At 37.9% G+C, this 21,713-nt stretch overlaps 2 protein-coding genes across 17 annotated transcripts in view; both read left to right on the forward strand.

Moving 5' to 3' along the window:
* dnc (phosphodiesterase dunce) overlaps positions 1-11,755 on the forward strand; it is a 551,064-nt gene extending 539,309 nt beyond the window's left edge. For all 15 annotated transcript variants that reach the window (XM_074095100.1, XM_074095096.1, XM_074095099.1 and 12 more), the window contains 4 exons: positions 981-1,074; positions 7,455-7,564; positions 7,891-9,018; positions 9,138-11,755. In XM_074095100.1, the coding sequence (XP_073951201.1) occupies positions 981-1,074; positions 7,455-7,564; positions 7,891-9,018; positions 9,138-9,200 (1,395 nt within the window). In that variant the 3' untranslated portion in view covers positions 9,201-11,755. The remainder of the gene's footprint in view (positions 1-980; positions 1,075-7,454; positions 7,565-7,890; positions 9,019-9,137) is intronic.
* A 5,640-nt stretch (positions 11,756-17,395) lies between these two features.
* LOC141433763 (U2 small nuclear ribonucleoprotein A'-like) lies at positions 17,396-21,629 on the forward strand. 2 transcript variants are annotated; one of them, XM_074095865.1, is made up of 6 exons: positions 17,399-17,683; positions 18,006-18,153; positions 18,485-18,649; positions 19,501-19,685; positions 19,965-20,111; positions 21,370-21,629. In XM_074095865.1, the coding sequence occupies exons 1-6, from the start codon at positions 17,602-17,604 to the stop codon at positions 21,414-21,416; spliced, it is 774 nt and encodes a 257-aa protein (XP_073951966.1). In that variant the 5' UTR covers positions 17,399-17,601; the 3' UTR covers positions 21,417-21,629. The 2 variants fall into 2 exon arrangements, with proteins under 2 accessions (XP_073951965.1, XP_073951966.1); XM_074095864.1 differs by lacking the exon at positions 21,370-21,629 and having other exon boundaries at positions 17,396-17,683; positions 19,965-20,630.
* The last annotated feature ends 84 nt before the right edge of the window (positions 21,630-21,713 follow it).

Genomic DNA, 21,713 nt, shown 5'->3' on the forward strand with positions numbered 1-21,713 from the left:
TAGATATTCCCAGTTTAGATAGAATTGAATTAAGTAGATTAGTCTAGCTCATAGGGATCTAGTTAGACCTCGAAATAGTTGACTTCCAAGCCAACCGGGGATAACGTCACAAGGTGATAGAAAACTATGTCAAGTACACGTTTAGAATTTTTCACTGATACAAAATGTAGGTATGTTCGCTCAATTTTAGTGATGGATGATGCCGCTGCTCGGCAACCAAATCCGATGAGACCAGAATTTATCAGTTAGCCGCTTTTATCACGTTACTAGGCCGGCTGCGTGAGCTGTTGGAGTGATTTGATCCGATATCCACCTTTATCATATTTCCGTTCATACAATAAAGCACTAATTATTCTCATTACGATTCCTAGATAAAAATGTTATTGAGTCTAATTGACGGACAACAAAGGCAAATTTGAAAACTCGTTTCAATTGTACTTTAAACAAAGCGGTCTCGTCAAGTTAAGTATGCTACTTTAAACCGAAGCCATGTCGTCGGTCGGAGCGCCGCAAATCCAATCAGCAACGACTCACTGCAGCGCGACACTTTTGGCGACGGTAATCGTTTTACCAAGGAACGACTCGCGCTAGAGGAAATTAGATTCATGAGATTTCAGGATATGGTAGAGTGGCTCGAATTCGAGGAAGGTGTATTCCAGCGCGTAGCGTGATGCAATGACGACGGGCTAGACGGTTAGCGCGAGGCCGTATCAGCGGTTTGACGCGTAGCCTCAGTTCAGTATTGCCTTAGCGCTCCACTCTAAAACACGTGTTGACCGACTAACACTAGCGATAAACATAGCGCGTGGTGTGCGTTGAATACAAGTGGACTTAGAATTTGACTTTTTTTTAAACACTTTCTCATTTTTTTTGAAATGCGCGTGTGCGCCGAGAGACAATCCTTCCGTTGTGGACCAACCCGTTGGTTGCGACGCCGTGCTGCGAGGATGGCTGATTCAGTGGAATTGTTACATTTCCAGTTCAAACGGATGCTGAACAAGGAACTGAGCCACTTTTCGGAGTCCAGCAAATCCGGCAACCAAATCTCCGAGTACATCTGCTCCACTTTCTTGGGTAAGTGTTACTTTTTATAAGCTTTCAGTTAACCCTGTTCCAGGCGTAGTGCATATAGCGACCACATAAATGTACACAAATATTCGGCCTTGCTGAATTTATAATATGGTACCAATTCAAAATCGTTAAAAATATTATTAGTTTTTAATCGACCCCTTATAGGTAAACAATATTTAAAACTATGATTCATTTTGTAGCAGCGTGTCTAAATAAGAGGGGCCTGGAAAAGGGTTAACTTACATTGTTTTACTTAGTTAGTCATTAAGTACATGTGGTTCGAGCAAAATTTCACCTATTTTCAGGAGTCACAATTATGTGAAACTTAGTATGCAAATTGAGATATAAATAAATAATGTTCGTTTTACTAAACATTTATCTTCCATTTTATGTAACTAACAAGGATAGATTTCTCAAAAGAAAAAAAATAGGAGTCCCGTCCGATAACTTGCTGAAAGTTTGTTTGGCTTCGGTTATGAAACCTCTGTTTAATTTCCATGCCGGTGTAAAATGAGGAATGCAAACTTTTATGAAAGTTGATTTAGAAGCGCAATAAAATTTTACCGTCTCATTGAAAGAGTTTACAAAATGAAAGATTTTCAGGTTATTGTGTTCTAGAAAAAACTACAGGCTTTTATATTGTACGTTTATTGCCTTGGATATTGCCTTTCTATTGTTATACCGTACAATAGATACAAAATAATAATATCATCTGAACAATTATTAAGTAGCTTTGTAATAATCGACATTAGAGCTTGGAGCTTGGATAGAATCTACACTATGTTTTTCTTGATTTTCGCTAACTTCACCAGACAGCTCAATTAATTGGTAGAAACTACCAGGGCCCAATTGCATAATAAAGTACAAGCTAATAGTATTAGTGAATTTCAATACAAAATCGCTAATAATATAAGCTTGTACTTTGTTATGCAATCGGGCCCTGGTAGTTAACTTACAGGCCAAAAAATGAACTATTTTTTTAACACGCATAAAATAATATAAGTTATATTATAGTCATTTTTAAGGGTCAAATTGTAAAACTCACACACTTCACGAATGATATTGACGTGACATATCACACACCAAATAACTCAAACGCGTAAGGTATGTAGAAAATTAAGTGAGGTGAACTAAATAGCTTTACATCAAAGTATTAACTATGTAGCTTTGTTTGACCGTGTTTGCCGTTTGAGTCACTCAACTAGGTATATAGACCGTGACGTCTGAGCCGAGCCCCGCCCGCCCAAACAATATTCCCGCCCTCCCCGCTTCATTAGAGTGCTTTGTATCAAAGAGAAACTCATGATACTTAAGTATAAGGCACTTACATAATTCAGACAATTAAGAAAGCGAACCATCCATAAAAACAAGCCAAGTGCGGGCCGGACTCGCACACGGAGGGTTCCGCACAAATTTGTAGGTATTTACTTCTGTTAAACAAAAACCGGCCAAGAGCGTGTCGGACACGCCCGAAATAGGCCGTAGCCATTACGAAAAAATTAAGTAATATTTTTCAAAGGATTTCGAGTTGTGTACGGAATTTTCTCTTAAACTACTAATAATTCTCAAGAAAACTTAACTGTTATAGTTTTCCTTGTAAGTAAGATATACTTTCTACCATCCTGAATTTTTTCAAATTTTTCCACCCACCGGTTTAGATTTTAGAGGGGGGACGCTCGATTTTAATGAAAATTTGCACTTTAAAGTTGAATATTTTGCAAACAAAACACTGAATCGTTTTAGCAACCCCCTTATGGTTTTAAAAGACCTATCCAACGATACCCTACACTACAAGGTTGGATGAGAAAAAAAAATCACCCCCACTTTACGTCCATGGGATATACTCTAAAAAGTTTTTTTTTGTATCATTTTGTCGGCATAGTTTACATATATATTCGTGCAAAATTACAGCTTTCTAGCATTGATAGTCCCTGAGCCAAGCCGCTGACGGACAAACAGACAAACATGGCGAAACTATAAGGGTTCCGTTTTTGCTTTTTTGGCTACGGAACCCTAAAAATGGACATAAAAAATAAGATTTTATTTTGACTTTTCTTATTGATGGTATAATAATAGCTACCTTCATACCATATTTCTAGTTTCTAGGACAACAAGAAGTACTCTACTGGTTTTTCATTCCCCCAATGTACCTATCTTTTGATTGCATCGACTTAGAAGTTTGACTTTTTTATTGCTAAGGGGTAGCAGACTTGAGTATTTGATATTAATTGTAGCTTGATACCTCCATGGGTTTATGAGAAAAAGGTCTTGAGATACAGATAAATAGACAAACAAACGGATGTACAAGAAAATAATGCTTTAAGGGTTCCATTTTTGCCAATTGTAAGGTACAACCCTAAATATAAAAAATATTGAACATGAACTGAAATTTAAACTTTTTTCCTCATCATCGCGTGTTTTGTAACACGTTGAAAGATACGGTATCTAATCGGCGAAAAAAGATTTACGCTATCTTGTTATAACTAACGGATGAGCTACAGAAGGCAATAAAATACGTAGCGCGTTTCTTTTATCTGTTATTCAGTCTAGAGTAGGGTTGCTGTTGATATGACATATCAGAATTTTTGACCCTTTGCCACGATTGCGGCTGGACTTGGCAAGTTTCAGGGTTGTAAGAAATGATAATTATAAGTAAGTACTAACTAATCAACAAAACTTATAATAAGTAGTTATTTCTTTCAAAACAATTTAAAAAATGATATATTACAACTAAAGAGATCTTAATTATTTTTGCTTAAATTAAAACCAAGTGCGTTTAAGGTACGCCAAATCTCTGTTACAAGAAATATCAGAACTTTTAGGGCGATGTCAGAATTTTGAAGAGGACATTTCATTTTTCCATATGGCAACCCTAGTCTAGAACGATGTACCGCGAGCTTACGTGACGACTGACGTGTATCCTTGGCTCTCACAGTAAGAGTCTGAATGTATTCCAAACTGATAATCAAATCACACTTGACTATGTGGCCCACCGTAGTAAGTAAATAAACATAATTAGAATTACTTATCTATCTGCAGATAAGAATTTGATGACCTTATGCTCAGGCAGCGTGCTAGCTAATAATGATAAGGCTTGTACCATCAGCCAAATAAGTGGTCTATAAATTTTTAAACAAGTTCCTATCAAATAAATATGTCGCTGAAGTCGAACTTTCAAGTTGACAGACACGTCTAATGGCATTTTTGTTTTATGACATGCAAACGATTATCAACTTAAGGGTGGTAGACAACATATATGGCTGATGGTATATCCCAGGGGTGAAGTTTATAGTTACAGATGAAGATAGTAATGTAGGTAATGAATTTATTTTGACTTGATAGCACCGCTCGAATTATTGCTGGTTCATTCGAGATAATAAGAACAAAAAACTGGCTAAGTCTGACTCGGACTAGCGCACCTACGGTTCCGTACATTAAACAGTAGTAAAAAGCTGTCGTTCTATGATACGCAATTTAAAAAAGTTGGTTGTAATATCAAAAATAAGGGAATAAAACAAATCAGATTCATTATTGGTATTTGTTAGCAAGATAGGTAACAAATAATAAACATAGACTAAAATATTAGCACGGTGACAATAAAATTTTATTAAAAGTTAATTGTTAAATAAAAATAATCGCAGAAAAAAATTGGTTCCAAGTATATCTGCGACTTCAAAGTAACCGCTATCGATATCTAATTTAGAAAAAATGATAAATACAGCCGAGGAAACTGAATCTCGTAGGTACCAGGGTGGAACCTTTTCATAATCAATTTTGCTGTGATTTCTTTGGCAGATGTATAGGAGGTCAAGATGACATTAGTAGCACGAAGGTTCCACCCTGGTACGCGATTCAGTTTCCTTGTCTGTACCTACTTAAACACCGATTAAAAATTCGTCTATAAAGGCAATATAAATTAAAATGCCTCCCTCAGCAGTCATTTAGCTTTTAGCGAAGTATAACGATGCGCCCATCTATTAGCAGCAGGGCTACTACGAAACTCGAAAATCGAAGTACGTGTCGTGCGGTCCCTCTGACACTTAATTATACTATTTAACATGAGAGCGAGAGGGACGGTACGATACGAACTTCGATTTTCGAGTTTCGTAGTAGCCCTGCAGGCCTTCATCGCCATGAATATTCAAGGGGAGTTTATTGGGAACATAAAATATGCAGGACATGGGTATTTGAGTGGCTCAACGAGTCATTGAGGCAATTGTCCGGCGCCGGGCGTTCGTTTAATTTGTTTGTGAGCGCCTCTCGTCCATTTCGAAGTTTTCCCTCAGCGATGGCATAAATTACTTACTGAGCAATTGAAATTGTTTTGTTTCCTCCGTCATAAATTAGGTGCGGATAGCTCACGCGTCGGAACGCAGCGTCGTAGTTTATGTCTGTACAAAAATAAGATCATTTTACTACAGAACACCCAGCGTGTTTTGCCGAACTCCGCGTCAGTAAGAGTTTGCGATTTCATAGAACGCGTTGGAATGTTTTTCAACAGGATTTATTTATAACAAAAATAAATTAGGCCAAAGTAACATATACACTCTAGAGAGTTGTTAATAAAAAAGATGTAGGCTGTGCCGCTTGTAATCTAGATCTGCTTCTTTGATTGCGTTGTTTTATTTTGTAAGCGTTGTGCTATGAGCTTTTACTGAATTTGATACGTCGACCTATAAAATGAAATTATGTTTGTGTAATTATTTGACTTTTTAAATTGAAAATATTTTTACGTTATCATAACAAACCAAACAACCTCGGTGCTCGATATATAACTGCGATAAAATAATGAGATCAATCAATTTATATTATCGTTTTATTAATTCTCAGCTTTGACCAAATTTAGTTTTAGCTAAGTATAACTTTTATTGCGGCCTTATTTGTTATCACTTAAGATTAGATATATATTGATAAGATATACTCTTGCGTAGGAGAGTAATCGACCTGCTAAAATTTGTATAATTATTTGTAAATACTATGTACCTACCCAAATTATACAATCAAGGCTGGCTCCGGTGACGCCAGTGTTGTACATTGAACTCATTATAACTGTTAATCGCTTACATAAAATATACTGAGATCTGATTAGAATCTAATCATTAGATCGAGACCAAGATGGTACCTATTGTTGTATTTAAAGATCATCTCAGTACAAAGGTTGACTTTCAGGCACGTGTTTGTCAAGTGTGTTTAAATCTTTGATACTATAATAAATAAGTTCATTTTATTTGTATCTGTTAGATTTAGGGGCTGTTTCACCATCCATTTATTAGTCTTAACTGACTGTTAAATGTGATGCCGTCTCCGTCTATTTGAACAAAACAAATAGAGACGGCATCACATTTAACCGTCAGTTAAGACTAATCAATGGGTGGTGAAACAGCCCCTTAGTCTCTTACTTTTTTGTTTCGCAAAAAGTGACATCCACCTCGGAGTTCTAAAATTTTGTCAGGTTGTCTTGTCTATGATTTTAAGGAGCACTTGCAGGCTTTTTAATCTAGGTTTAAGGGGTCTTAAGTCCTGTCAGATGCATACAAGAACTGTCAGTTTAATCCTTAAATCGAGATTTAAAAAAAGCTTACAAGACGTCCTAAGGCGTTGAAATATAATGTTCGATTTATGACGTGTAAAGAACATCGAGTAGCTAACGGAAAAAACTTCTGAGATTATTCAACTGAAGCAAGTCGGCGTTTACGTAAAAATCACTTATCGTATGAAATGGGTTAACGCCATGAACGTCTTATCTGTTTTGCAACACGCAATTATTTCTCAAGGTAGAGGATGCCGAGCGGGCTGGAGGTTTGCTAACACTTGGCGTGACGTGACATAATATCTTTATATTGATCGATGGAGCTAGGTGCTATAATGACACAAATACCGCGACCTGGAACGATATCTATCAAATATAATATGAAATGCGCACTTCACATATTCACCTACTTTCTTAACGTAATGATACCAATGGCACGGTTTTGGTTAAACGATTAGAATGGTTTAATTTATAACCCATAAAAACACGTATGTCGAAAAGTTAAACTAGTTCTATTTTCTCACTCAGGGCTAACTTACGTAATGTCAATATGAATCGATTATGACTTGTTAAAATTAAATATGTTATTTCTGGCGAGTTACATCCCCGCGTGATTGGCATCTGGAACAGTCGTCACTTTAAATTTATTAAACTGTTGATACTATGTATCACTTTCAAAGCCTCGTTCGATATAATGTTTCATCAATATAAGCACAATTGGCATATTATTAATGTTATTATGTACCTACATGGGCTACATGACTTAATAATGTACATTGTACATGAATACATTTGTACTCGTACTCGTAGTATGCATATGAATGACAACTAATTTAATATTATCTTATTACAGATAAACAACAGGAACTTGACCTGCCCTCATTGCAAGTTGATGAAGCATCTGAACGTATCAAGAAGAAGGAAAAACCTCGCCATGGCGGCCCTGCGACTACCATGTCACAGGTTGGTATAATTAATCTAGAATGCGATACATCTATAACTACGTCTTGCTTGAATGATGTGATACAAATTATCGCAGTAGTTATACGAAAGACTTCACAAATAAAATATATAAATAGCTAGAGACTCAGATGTCGAAAGGTCAGGGAAACTCCCATACCTTCATTTTTTTGCTCTTAGTTGTCTAATCATTGTTGGTTTTTTGACCCTGAACACGCCTCTATTCAAATAGATGTCATACGCACTAACGGACTACTTGTGCGCATCCGTCGTCCTTGCAATACAGTTGGTGACATGTCGTAATCGAACCAATTCATTTCCATTCTCAGATCACTGGCGTGAAGAGGACATTGACACACACAAACAGCTTCACCGGCGAACGTGTGCCACGGTACGGCGTGGACACACCGCACGAGGAGGAACTGGGCCGCCAACTAAGCGACCTGGACCGCTGGGGCGTGGACATCTTCCGGATCGGAGACTTGTCGTGCGGGCGGCCGCTCACCGCTGTCGCCTACGCAGCTTTCTGCCAGCGCGAGCTGCTCGCCACCTTACAGATCCATGCGCGCACGTTCCTTGCGTTCGCGGTGACGCTCGAAGAACACTACATCCGTGACAATCCCTTCCACAACTCGTTGCACGCAGCCGACGTCACACAATCTACCAACGTGCTTCTCAACACGCCCGCCCTCGACGCCGTGTTCACGCCCATCGAAGTGTGTGCGGCTCTGTTCGCCGCTTGCGTGCATGATGTCGACCACCCCGGCCTTACCAACCAGTTCCTAGTCAACTCTAGCTCCGAACTCGCGCTCATGTATAATGACGAATCCGTATTAGAAAACCACCACCTTGCTGTTGCTTTCAAGCTGCTACAGAACGATGGATGTGACATATTCGTAAATCTTCACAAGAAACAGAGGCAGACGCTTAGAAAAATGGTCATAGATATGGTGCTCTCGACGGACATGTCGAAACACATGACACTTCTAGCGGACTTGAAGACGATGGTGGAGACGAAGAAGGTGGCCGGTAGTGGCGTGTTATTGCTGGACAATTACACGGACAGAATACAGGTGCTAGAGAATCTCGTACATTGTGCCGATCTGAGCAATCCCACAAAACCTCTGCCTTTGTACAAGAGGTGGGTCGCGTTACTTATGGAGGAGTTCTTCCAGCAGGGTGATCGTGAAAGAGAGCACGGAATGGATATCAGTCCGATGTGCGACAGGCATAATTCAACAATAGAGAAGAGTCAGGTCGGGTTCATCGACTACATCGTGCACCCGTTGTGGGAGACGTGGGCGGACTTAGTGCACCCTGACGCGCAGGACATCCTAGACACGCTGGAAGAGAACCGCGACTACTACCAAAGCATGATCCCGCCCTCACCACCGCCCGCGCTCGCGCAGTCTCATGCAATATCTGACGACGATCGCCCCGAACAAATACGCTTCCAAGTGAGTATTATTTGTACCTAATCTTCATCGTCAATTTGAACACTCAGCTTTTAATGGAATATAATATAATCAGCATGAATTATAATAATTCTACAACAAGGTTTTCTTATTGTCTACAGGTAACACTGGAAGAGGGTGAGGGCTCAGAAGAATGCGAAGGGGAAGGCGACGGCGGGATGTGACGGAAACTACTGGGAATCTGTAAGAAACTCTCTGAGAAGATGCAGGTGTGGTGGAAGCTCTGGCAGTAGAGCGCGGGGCGCCTCGCCGCGAAGCCCGAGCTCTAGCCCTGGCCGTCCGCGGCGCCCGGGGGCGCCCGGCCCGGCGTGCGGTCTTCTGTCGGATCGGATAATAATAATGTAAACACTTGTTGACGCTTACGTCGAAATGGAACGACCACCGGGTCCGTCGTAACATTTCGACCATGATTATTTATATGTGATTATTATGCAATGTTGATTAGGTAACCTAACGACTAAATAATATGTCCCTCCAATGACTGTATCATTCGATTGTCTAGTGTTTTTACTGTTGTTTCGTTTTGTCTAACCAAAGATGTGTAAAGTTCAATTTCCTAAGTAACAAAAACGTTCGGAATCCCTGTAACTAGTTAGTTTTCGGTTGGTATAAAGTTAAAGTCGTGTAAGTAGTTATAATGCCGCCGCCGCACGATGCGGCGCGACTAAGTTAGGACATTGAAAACGCTTATTAATTGGTATGAAAGGGTAATTTATATTGTCATATCATCCACGTTTCTCATATTTAATACGGGTTTGCGATAATGATGTTATTCACCAAAATATATTAACGTAATAGGTACCTATCGTAAATTGTAATCTATATTAAGGTAAATTTTAAAAATTGCCTTTTGGAGTTGTTGTTGTGTCTTTTTCCTGAATATTTGATATTCGGCTGCCGCTCCTGCGCCGGCCCGCTCAGCTCACCTCTAGCACCTCATTTCGTATATAAGGGTCGCTGGCGATCCCTTTTTATTTTTCTTTTAGCATAACGTATTTTTATGTGAAATACCTAGGTATTTTATCTCTTTTACCCATAACGTTAGTCATGAATCTTATGTTATGGTAAAAGTTTTGTGTAAGTATGCAACTAACAGCTTGAAGTGTTTCATTAAATACCTACTAACAAGAGTGGTTTGTGAATAAGTTTTCTCTCGAATTTTCAGTGCAATCTTTTGCAGAAGTAATTAACCTAAGTGTGTAATCGGTAGCGGCGTGCAGGCCGGGCCTTGCAATACTACATGCTAGTCTGTCTGCCCTGACTTCAGGCACTTTCATTCACCTTCACACTTCGCACAACAATCATACCTACTTTAAGTTACTTGCATATAAATAATCTCTCATTTACTTCAATATTCATTCGTATTAGAAAAATAATTCATGAGCGAAATATTAAAGCAGCTACGTAGGTAACTAGCGGCTCGGGAAAATGTTGTTAGTTATATTTTCTTAACGCGAATGAAGCTCTAACCTTCAGTATATCGATGTTGCGTCGTCTGCAGATCTGACTTGGAAGTTACACGTAAGCCAGCGTAGTCACAATATAAGTAATGTACATTGCTGTTAGCGGCAGTCTCCCTTGCATAGCACGTGGCAGTCTATCTACGATTATGACTGGTACCCTCAGCATTTGTACTCTACGATGAGGGTGCGTCTAATTATTCACATGTACCTACCTTTAAGGATGTTTGTATGCCATTATATCCATGTTAATGTAAATTCTAGCGATTGTTTTATGAGCTGGTCTCCTATACTTTCATGTACTCAAAAGATATTTTGATTAATAACGTTTTAGTTTCACTTTGTTTGTTCTCCCTAGTATCTCAATGAGTATTATTATGTTTTATAAATGCAGGTCATTTTCACCAATCATTCATCAGAGTCAAGAATGAAGGTCCAATGTACATTATTTTCGTAGGTAAATTAAGATTTTAATCGGCGATCAGAGATAAAGTTGGGAAACAGTCGAACGCCGAGATGTCTTCAAAATGTCTGATTTTGGAAGTGCATAGATTAGGGTCGATATGTCAAGTCTACCCTGACATAAGAAAAAAATAAGACGCTTAAATACTTGTGTGTTAAACATAGAAAGATTACGCTTAGAATCATTTGTTTTCTAATGTACCTATGTCTCTGTAACAAAATTGTGTTAAATAAAATGTTCGTACTACAGTAGATCTGTGTATAATGTACGTACCCAATCTTGCGTAGTTCGTAATGTAAAACATAGCAACTTATTATGCCTACCTACTACGTGACCGGCACCAGTAGCTCTGGGGACATTTAGTTTTTCAATAAAAATATACGTATAATGTTAATTATTGATTTGTCATCATTGGTCTTGCATAGTAGATGATCAATACGCTTACGTTCTGGAGTCTCGAGTCTGTATATGCAAAGAGACTGTAGTGTGGTCTCGTAAGCGTAAACCTGAAGAACAATATTTTTGCTTAATCGCATCCCTTACTAAATATCATAGTAGGTAACCAGTATAATTCGAACTTGTGTGTTTTACCTGTACTACGGCTAAGATTGGATAATACCTAGATAAAATTATTATTAATAACAAGTTCAAAGTGTGCAATGCTGGTCATTTGCATTACTTATTATTTATGTTTAAAATAAAAGAAAATAGCTTGTAATAGTTTAAATGACTATTTGAGTTGAACTAAAGAATATTAATGTATTTAGAATAAAAAGATATGGGAGAAAACTCTAAATATGGTTTCATTTTTTATTTTATGTCCGTTATAAAAGACTAATTTTCCTTAACGCATCAGCCCTAACACACAAATAGAGGAGAATTGTAAGTATACCGTATACCTACAATTATTAACATACTTGATCGAGTGTATAGTGGACAAACTCGTACTTACAGGCCAATGAAATTCGGTACTGTGTTTAACCCTTAAATTGACAAAATTGAAAAAAGTTCATGATTCAAACATTGGAACAACATTGGAACATAGAACCTCCTCCTTTTTTGAAGCCGGTAAAAAAATACAAAGAGATAGTATCTCTAATTAATAGCTCTCTACCTGTCCTTCCTACTCCTTCTCAAACGTACAAAAACTCTTATAAAAATAAATACTTTCTAATGACACACATCTTTTAGGTATGTACCTATATCAAATTGGGTTAATCATTGTTATAGTTTTTCTTTTATGTTTGACCACTTACCTACTGCGCAATTTAGTTAAGTAGAAAAAGATAATGCTTGTAGATAGAGCTAATTTACAAATACTTTATTATAATCTGTGGATTATTTGTGATAATATTGTCATTGAAACAGGCTATGTTGATGTATCGATTGAGATAAAATTACTATTTTAATAAACACCTAGGGACGTAACAGACACCAGTTTTAAATTATGCTCTAACTCTGAAAAAGGGACGCATGATGATAATGATTATCTATGATTTGATCTTCATTTGTCTAAGTCTATGACATAAAAACACACACAGGCACACCATATTTTTAACCGACTTAAAAAAAAGGATTAGGTTATCAATCCGGATGTATTTTTTATGTTTGTTACCTCAGAACTCCGTCAATTATGGACCGATTTGGATTTTTTTATTCGTTTTGGAATAACTTCAATTAGGTCCCATAATCACCAAATCCTATGGTAATTTGGATATATTTAGTAGTAACTCGAACATTTACTCTTAAAAATCATCATTTGGTGAAGTGGAACTGATGATGAAGACCACATTTGACCAACAGAGGTACCTACTACTCAATAACAAGTACTTCTCGGGTTCAATTACTTTAACACAGTTGCTAAGCTCATCGTAATACATATGGTGAAATGGAGCGGGTGGTGAAGCACCAGGACTCCTCAATAATGAACGTCTCTGCACCGGAAAAAGCAATCTTTCGTAAAATGTGACGAGCAGTTGACATTAAACTATTGTATCATAAATAATTTACACTAAAAAGCGTGAAAAAAAATTATAACAAAAAATTGAACCGACTACAAAAAAGCATGAAATAATTTTCTACCAGTCTGAAGTCGGTGCCTCAGCACGAGCCAGCAGGAGTGATTGAAGCCTATAGTATGTTAGGTGAGGTAGACGACTATAGGTCCATTCCTGCTGGCACGTGCTGAGGCACCGACTTCAGACTGGTAGAAAATTATTTTCATGGTTTTTTCGTAGTCGGTTCAATTCTTTGTTATAACATTTTTTAGCGACCATAAACTTGGGAAACAACTAGATGAAATCCACGAACGGGCGTTTTCAAAAAAAGTGTACCCCATTCTTTTTTTTTTAATTTTGGAAAAATATGGTTTTTCCTACTCAGAATCGAGAGCATAATCGATTCCGATAGTTTAAAAAAATTTCCCCAATAAAAATGACAGTTTTGTCGCAAAACTGTCATTTTTTTCAAACTCACAGTACCTATGGGCGTGACAAAACTGACTCATAAAATTTTGTATGAAAAAATAGGAACATTTTTTTAAAGGATAGGATTCGATTGTGCTCTTAATTCTGAGTAGGAAAAATCATATATTTTTCAAAATTTCAAAAAAAAAGAAAGGGTCCTATACTACCTATTTAATTTATGAAAAGTACTGTGCGAATGTAGAATAATTCCTGAATTTCAATTCAACTATCAGAAAGATATACCTAGCCACGGGTAAAGTTATTAAAAGTGGGTAGGTATATAAAGATTAGAATTTTGTTTAAAAAATATACCTCGTTGAGTTTCTTGCCGGATTCTTCTCAACGGAGGTTTTTCCGAACCGGTAGATTTTTTTTTGACATTCATAAGTGCTTGTTATAGCCTAAATTGAATAGAGATATTTTGACTTTGACTGGTTTTTTTTTGCAGACTTGACTTTGACCTAGTTTACCTGTGGTTTACCTTTCCGATTACAGTGATTACACGGATATATGCACGTCAAAGCTGATAAAATATGATCAGCAAAATCTAAATACTTTTGTATGAGTTATCACAAATTTAGATAATTCTCCTCGAAACTCTTCAGCCATTTCATATCCTACGAAGATACAGAAAAAATAATTGATTAGGTATATTAAAATAAACATACAATACAAAATAATAAGTTTATTTAAGTAGGTACAAATGGATTTTTAGTAACTCAATAAATAAAATTAGAATAATTTAAAAATATTAATAAAATTAAAACAAACGTGCCGAATATGATTTTGTACCTTTCGGCGTCGAGACCCTTGGTCCGTGGGGCCCAGGCGCTCTGAGTCTCTTCAAAGATCTATCAAAGAGACTCAGAGATACCACAGGAGACCGAAGAGCTGGCAGTTTCCTCGCTCAACGCATCAGTCTTGCGATCCAGCGGGGAAATGCTGCCAGCATCTTTGGTACCATGCCGCAGGGTCCATTTTTAGATTTATTATAGTTTTAGCTTATTTAATTTTATTGTACCTAATATACCTTTTTTTAGTTAGACCTGTATTGTTCTGGAAATAAAAATAGTTTTGAGGATTAAAAAAAAAAGTATCCCCCCGCGGCATGGACCCAAAGATGCTTGCAGCATTTCCTCGCTGTATAGCAATGTGGTATCCGAAAGACATTTGGATAATTCTTTAAAATTTTTGCGCTGGGCCCCCACGGACCTAAGGTCTCAACCCCGAATGGAAAAACTTGTATTCAGGGTCGAGACCTTTGTATTTGTTTGTTTTGAGTTTTTTCGCCGCCTCTGCTGCTGCACCAGCTTTAATAGCTGTTCCACGGACGTGGGAAGGAGCTATTGTGTCTACGCAAGTAGCGTCCTACACCAGCACACGACCCATAATTTCCACGGAATCAGTGGCAATCCGTCAGGTCCACGTCAGGTCTCTTGCCATCATCTCTGGCGATGCCCGATGGCTCCAGTAACGCTGGCACATTGACGTTGGCAAGATAGCGACGGATAATGTCATTGAGTGGTGTCTCGAGAAGCGGCCCGCACTCTTCTGGCACGAAAGACCGTGGTGTCCCAACGCGTCGACCTCAATGCCGCAGGGACATTTATATACTTATTTACATACATACTTTATAAGATCATCATCATCATCATCATGTCAGCCGAAAGATGTCCACTGCTGGACATCGGCCTCCCCAAGGCTCTCCACTCAGACCGGTCTTGTGCTTTCCGCATCCACCGCGATCCCGTAATCTTAACCAAGTCGTCGCTCCATCTTGTTGGAGGCCTACCGACAGCTCGTCTCCCGGTCCGCAGACGCTATTCGAAAACCTTCTGACCCCATCGGCCATCAGTCCTGCGAGCAATGTGCCCCGCCCACTGCCACTTTAGTTTTGCAATTCTTCGGGCTATGTCGGTAACCTTAGTTCTACTGCGGATATCATCATTTCTAATTCTATCCCGCAGAGAAACCCCGAGCATAGCCCTCTCCATAGCCCTCTGAGTGACTTTGAGTTTTCTCATGAGGCCCATCGTTAGCGCCCACGTCTCAGATCCGTATATCATCACTGGCAACAAACACTGGTCAAAGACTTTTGACTTCAAACACTGCGGTAAGTTGGACGAAAAGACACTGCGAAGCTTCCCGAACGCTGCCCAGCCGAGTCGGATTCGACGAGTGATCTCTTTCTCAAAGTTGGACCTACGTAACTGGACCGTTTGTCCCAGGTATACATAGTCGTCAACAACTTCGAGCGCAGAGACTTTATAAGATACCTAGTCATTTTTATGGTAATTTATTTATAATGTTGCTCTTTAATGTTTAAATTTCTTCCTTTCTTATATTTTGCATGCGACTAAATTAATATTTCAGTTTGGCCCGTTCACCCTTTTACATCCTGAAACACAGGAATTTTCCAAGTGCAGGATAATGACTGTTATTATTGTAGCCTTTAGCTTGTTAACAAGTATTTTTATCAGAGAACTAAAGATTATTATTATTGTAGATTAACTTTATTGCTTAAATTCTACAGTATTAAAAATACCCTATTTATTTTGAAAATTTCAAAATGGGGAAGTGGGTGTAAATATCGTTTTAACTCTAAGTACTTAGATAAAACGCTAAATAAACGAACTTGTCCCTTGCTACCTATGGTGCTGCGGACGCTGTATTCGTAGCACTACCTAGCACTACAATATTAACCTTTATCCACGGATTCGCCCGCGAAAACCATTAGAACCAAAGAGAATATAACCACTACGTATTAGAACTGGCAGTCGAATTGAGATTCCGAGATTTTATTAAATTAGAAAATAGAAGCAGCGTCATCTGCGCGGTCATGCGTGTCGGCACCAGACGTCGACCTCGGCCGGAATCCAGTGCGCGCCGTGCTGCATGGGCCGCTGCACCACGCTGCCATCCGCGTGCGCACCGTGCAGTACGCCGGCGTTGGCTTGGGGGCAGACGCCGCCTTCTTCTCCAACTCGTATCTGGTTTTAAAGTTAGCATATAACTCATTAAAAATAAAGTTGAACGGGCTAGATGCCGTTACCTTCGGCACGCAACAATAAAAAAAACTGTTCTGTTCTAGTGTTGCCATCACAGTAACTTAAGCTAAGCTTTGAGGATTTTCGGACTATGTCAATGATTCTTATCGGGCGTTTTATAAATTTCGGTTAGTTTTTATCAATTTTCTGACACTCATTAAATTCGAATATACACATTTTGTCAAAGATAAGACCAAGCTAAATCGGTTGTTTGCCTCGAAACCTCCCCACGGGTGACACTCTTTTCCGGCCCGGATAATCCGGGATGGAAATACCAACCCTGTTTTTCGTGTACACGCCCATAGAAGTTCCTGTCAGTTTCTATAGGCGTGTACACGAAAAAACAGGGACGGTATTTCCATGTCGGTGTTATCCGGGCCGGGAAAGAGTGTCACCCCTCCCCAGATAGAAAAGAGCCATTCCCGAGGAACGCGAAATAAATGAATAAATACACAATAGTTACTCCTTTAAAAGGAATCGATAAAATTATGGCGACATCTGGGGTTCCCACTTACTGACGTCTTTGCAAAAAATTTTGCGACTTCTGAAAAAATAAGGTGGCAACACCACTGTCACTGTGAGTGACCTGAGGGGCTACTACGAAACTCGCAAATCGAAGTTCGTATCGCACCGTCCCTTTCACTCGCGTATTAAATGACGTAAGCGTCAGCGGGACGGCAACATACGAAGTTCGAGTCTTGCACTTCGTGGTATAGGGTGGCCCTGCAGGGCTACTACGAAACTCGAAACTCGAAGTTGGTGTCGTGCGGTCCCTCTGACACTTACACTATTTAATACGAGAGCGAGAGGGACCGCACGACACGAACTTCGAGTTTCGTAGTAGCCTTGCTGTGACCATATATCTATGCGGGCGTGTACACGAAAAACAGGGTCGGTATTTCCATCCCGGTATTATCCGGGCCGGGAAAGTGTCACCCAATAATTAATTCCGTTCCGCAACATGGCTGGCGAATAGACAGACGTATATTTCTGGTCAGGCTTTATATTCATTCATTTCATTTTCTGTCATGAAATGGTGTTTGTGTTGTTTGTGAATATAATAGCGCTTTCCTAAATATTTAATTTGGTAAATTAATAACAGTGCTATATAAAGACGTCGAGTTTCGAAAATGGTGAAGCTTACAACAGAACTTATACAAAACTCTATGCAATATATGAATCCATGTCGCGATCGCGAACTGGATTTGAGAGGTTAGTCCCGACGGACGTTATCAAATTGTTTCAAATCAAACCCATGTTTTTTGTTCGTATCCTATTTATTGTAACATTGGCACCGGACTTTTAATTAATCCACTACAGTTGCTGGATTCCAGAATTCGGTTTGCTATAGAAAAGTAGGGTACGCCGCTGCCTACTCATATCAATTCTCTTAGTCGCCTCTTAGGATACACACCCTCGGGCGGGGGACACGGATTTGTAGGTACTATTCTAAAACCGGGCACTGCATGGACTGGAAAATGATAGTTCACCCGCTAATTAAATTGTACTTACATTTGTTGCCTCCTGTTTTCAGGTTACAAAATACCGCAAATAGAGAACTTGGGAGCTACTCTTGACCAGTTTGACACAATTGATTTCTCAGACAATGATATCAGAAAGCTTGATGGATTTCCACTACTGAAGAGGTTGAAATGCTTACTGCTAAATAACAACAGGATTGTGTAAGTATAACAGTATCATTATTTTTGCACTTTGCACTACAATTGATTACCGAAATTTATTTTCCTACTCAGAATCAGGAGCGCTTTCGATTGGAATAGGAGAAAAAGTGTCCCAGGTTTTTCATATAATTTTGTGATGTCCATTACACTACCGCCATAGAAATGTGTATGAACAATAACATAATGGAATAAAAAATCTTGGGACACTTTTCTTCTCCTATTACAATCAAAAGTGCTCCTGATTCTAAGTAGGAGAACGAAATTTCATCCAAACCTAAAAAAAAGTCACTTCAACAACTTTTTCTGAAACTGCCCTAATAACATCTTACAGACGATTAGGCGAATCCTTGGAAGAATATTTACCCAACTTGGACTCTTTAATTTTGTCCAATAATAACATAACGGAGCTTGGTGATTTGGACCCACTAGCAACTTTGTCAAAACTGAAAACCCTGTCACTTATGAACAATCCAGTTGCAAACAAACAGCATTACAGGTATGTTTGAAACATAGATTGATGAAATTGTAAAAACGGCTGGAAATAACTGGATGAGCACTGCTCAAGACATACAAAAGTGGAAAGAGATGGAGGAGGCTTTTACCCAATAAGGGCCTTAAAGTAAAGAGTAAACTATCACTTAAATAATTTATAAATAAAGTTATTGTACTGTATGGATAAATGGGCCAATCAACTTTTTTACCGACACTAATCTGTCCGCGACATTTTTCAAACAATTACAGATTTTTGTAAGTAAACATGTTTTTTCTGTAATTTAATAGATGGTGTACATGCCATCCTATGTAAGTTCAACCTATTAAACCGTGAAATATCTTGTTGGAAGTACAATTTTTTCGTAAAGCCAGAGACAATTTTGGTAATGCAGGAAACGCCCAAAGTGTCGGTAAAATAGTTGATTGGCCCAAATTAAGCTTTAATAATAATAATAGATAGTACAAGAAATAAAAAAAAAGATTTATTTAATAGTTTGTTGACTAACAAGTCATGTATCACAAATGCTGGCCTGCACACATCCTCGCTCGCATTTTTCTTACTTTTGATGATATGGGTAGATAGATTTTGATGTTTGTTTTTGTCATCATTTCTTTTATTTTGTAATGTCATATGATATGATGCATTGCCATTGATGATAATCAGACATAGGAATCCATGGGGCAAAATTTTGTGACAGGTAGTGAGTTCCTATATTGATAATCTCAGTTATCAATGCTCGTTCCATATACTAGTGATCACTCCAAGTTTTGTTTGTAAAAATATGTTCTTATTGAAAGTGTAAATAAAGCTAGGAATTGCTTGACAAAATTAAATTAAACACTTTGACTTTTCAGAGCATACATAGCATATAAAATGCCAAATCTGAGACTGCTGGATTTCAGAAAGATCAAAGCAAAGGACAGAGAGGAAGCCAAAACTTTGTTTAAAAGTAAAAAAGGCAAGGAAATACAAAAGGAGATCACTAGAAAGGCTAAAACATTTGTACCTGGTGGGAATATGCCAGACTCTAAAGTCACCAGTAAGTATCACTGAACACAAACAAGTCTAAATTAAAAGTTTTACCAGGGCTTTTTTCAACACTTCTCCACAGTAATAAATAATGAAATTAAATACTCATAATGTTTTATATAAGATGTCATTGCCATGAGGCACATGAATCACATGGATGTACCAGTGTGACCGGCCATGGCCATGAGGCACATGTGCCTCATCAGACTTTGAACCCGTTAAAAAATCATGGCTTATCCCTAAACTGTTAGTGAATTTCTGATAAACTTGTGAATTTCCTACTTTTCAGATCTTAGTCCTCAGGAAATACACAAAATCCGTGAGGCAATAAAGAATGCATCGTCGCTGCAAGAAGTTGAGAGGTTAACAAGAATGCTGCAGTCGGGGCAGATCCCTGGACAGAAACCATTACAAGTTCAACCAAGCAATGGCCAGCGTAAGATGTCAATTTGTTTTATTCAACTTTTGTTTTGTTTCATGGATGTCTTGGATCAGCAAAGTCATTGATTCCAGTTTATTTATGAAGCTACACATAAAGTAAACCCTGTCTATTGTCTAATGATTGTAGTTTGGAGGAACAGTAAAATATTATAAACCTAACTACCTACTGAAAGTTATGTAGCGAAAATTTAAATTTTTTACAAGTAAACTAATATTAAATTTTAATGCCAGATGTACAGTGGGGCTGGGAAAAACTTCGTCAGTTATTAAATTGATTCCTTTACAAAGTCATAGCCCCAAACAAAGTACTAAGTAGACAAGTGCATATCAAATTATACTTACTTGACATGATAACAAGGATCAGAATAGTATACATCTCTAACATATATCTAGTTTAATATCAATACAAAACCTTTTTATTTTAATAAACAACTTTATAAAAGTTTCAATCAAATAATGTTCTATTTAACTGTCAGTGCCATGCCAAGGTGTAGTTATAGGGTTGCTATGGTCACCTGATGTCCTACTCAATCAGTAAAGCAGATTAGCGCTCATACTGAGCAAAGGAAAATAGATCTTTGGGTGATGAACCTTTTTTTACTCCAACTGTATATGTGTAACTGTCATGTGCAATATTATGAAATGTTATATATGGTATAAAATAAATGAAACAACATTTCCACAGGATTCCATCACCATAGTGTTACCTGGATGAAGGAGTTATCCTGTGAATGCGGGATGGTGCATCATAATATACCTTATATCATTGTTGTTGGTGCCTACACAAAACAGTTTTCACTAATAATTTCATTGGTGTATATTTTATTGCATTGCAGCTGAAATTTTTACGTCAAGTGACTTCATAATCAGAAATATAAGAAGCTGGATTTGTGCTGATTTACTTTACTTGTCATTAGCAACCAATTCTTCATACAGATTTGCAAATTAATTATTTTTCCATTTTAAATCTAATAATAAGTACATAAAATTTTCGTGTCACAGTGTTTGTGACCAAACTCCTCCGAAACGGCTTGACCGATTTTTATGATTTTTTTGTTTATATTCGGTAAATTATTTGTATTAGTAGTATTTTGGTACATTCTGAGAACTATTTTTCATACTTCTACGCGGACGGAGTCGCGGGCAACAGCTAGTATCAACTATAAATTAATAGCAACAATATTAAATTTCTGTTCCCTGTACAGTACACTATTTTTTATGTTGCCAAGTTTAATTCCGTTTTTTTTTTTCAGAAGAAAATGATGAGGAGATGGAGACTGACCAGACAAATGGCCAATGAAAATACTGAACTATGATTTTTAGCTGTAAGAAAAGATAAACTAAGTTTTACTAATATTACTTGTGCCGAGTTGAGCTGATTAGAACAGACTATGGTTATTGCTTTTAAGGTGGATACTACACAAAATCAAACCTTATTTGGCAAAAGAACAGATACACATACACATTTTCTGATCAGCGAATTTTCTTTTAATAAATTCATCAGTCATAAAAAGTAGTTTCATTTCAAAAAATTTTTTTTTTTAAATACTTAATGCATTGGTGAACTAATAGTACTGTTATGTCAGTGAAAAATGTA

This window comes from Choristoneura fumiferana, chromosome 12 (assembly GCF_025370935.1).
Source record: "Choristoneura fumiferana chromosome 12, NRCan_CFum_1, whole genome shotgun sequence".
NCBI classification, from domain to species: Eukaryota; Metazoa; Arthropoda; class Insecta; order Lepidoptera; family Tortricidae; genus Choristoneura; species Choristoneura fumiferana.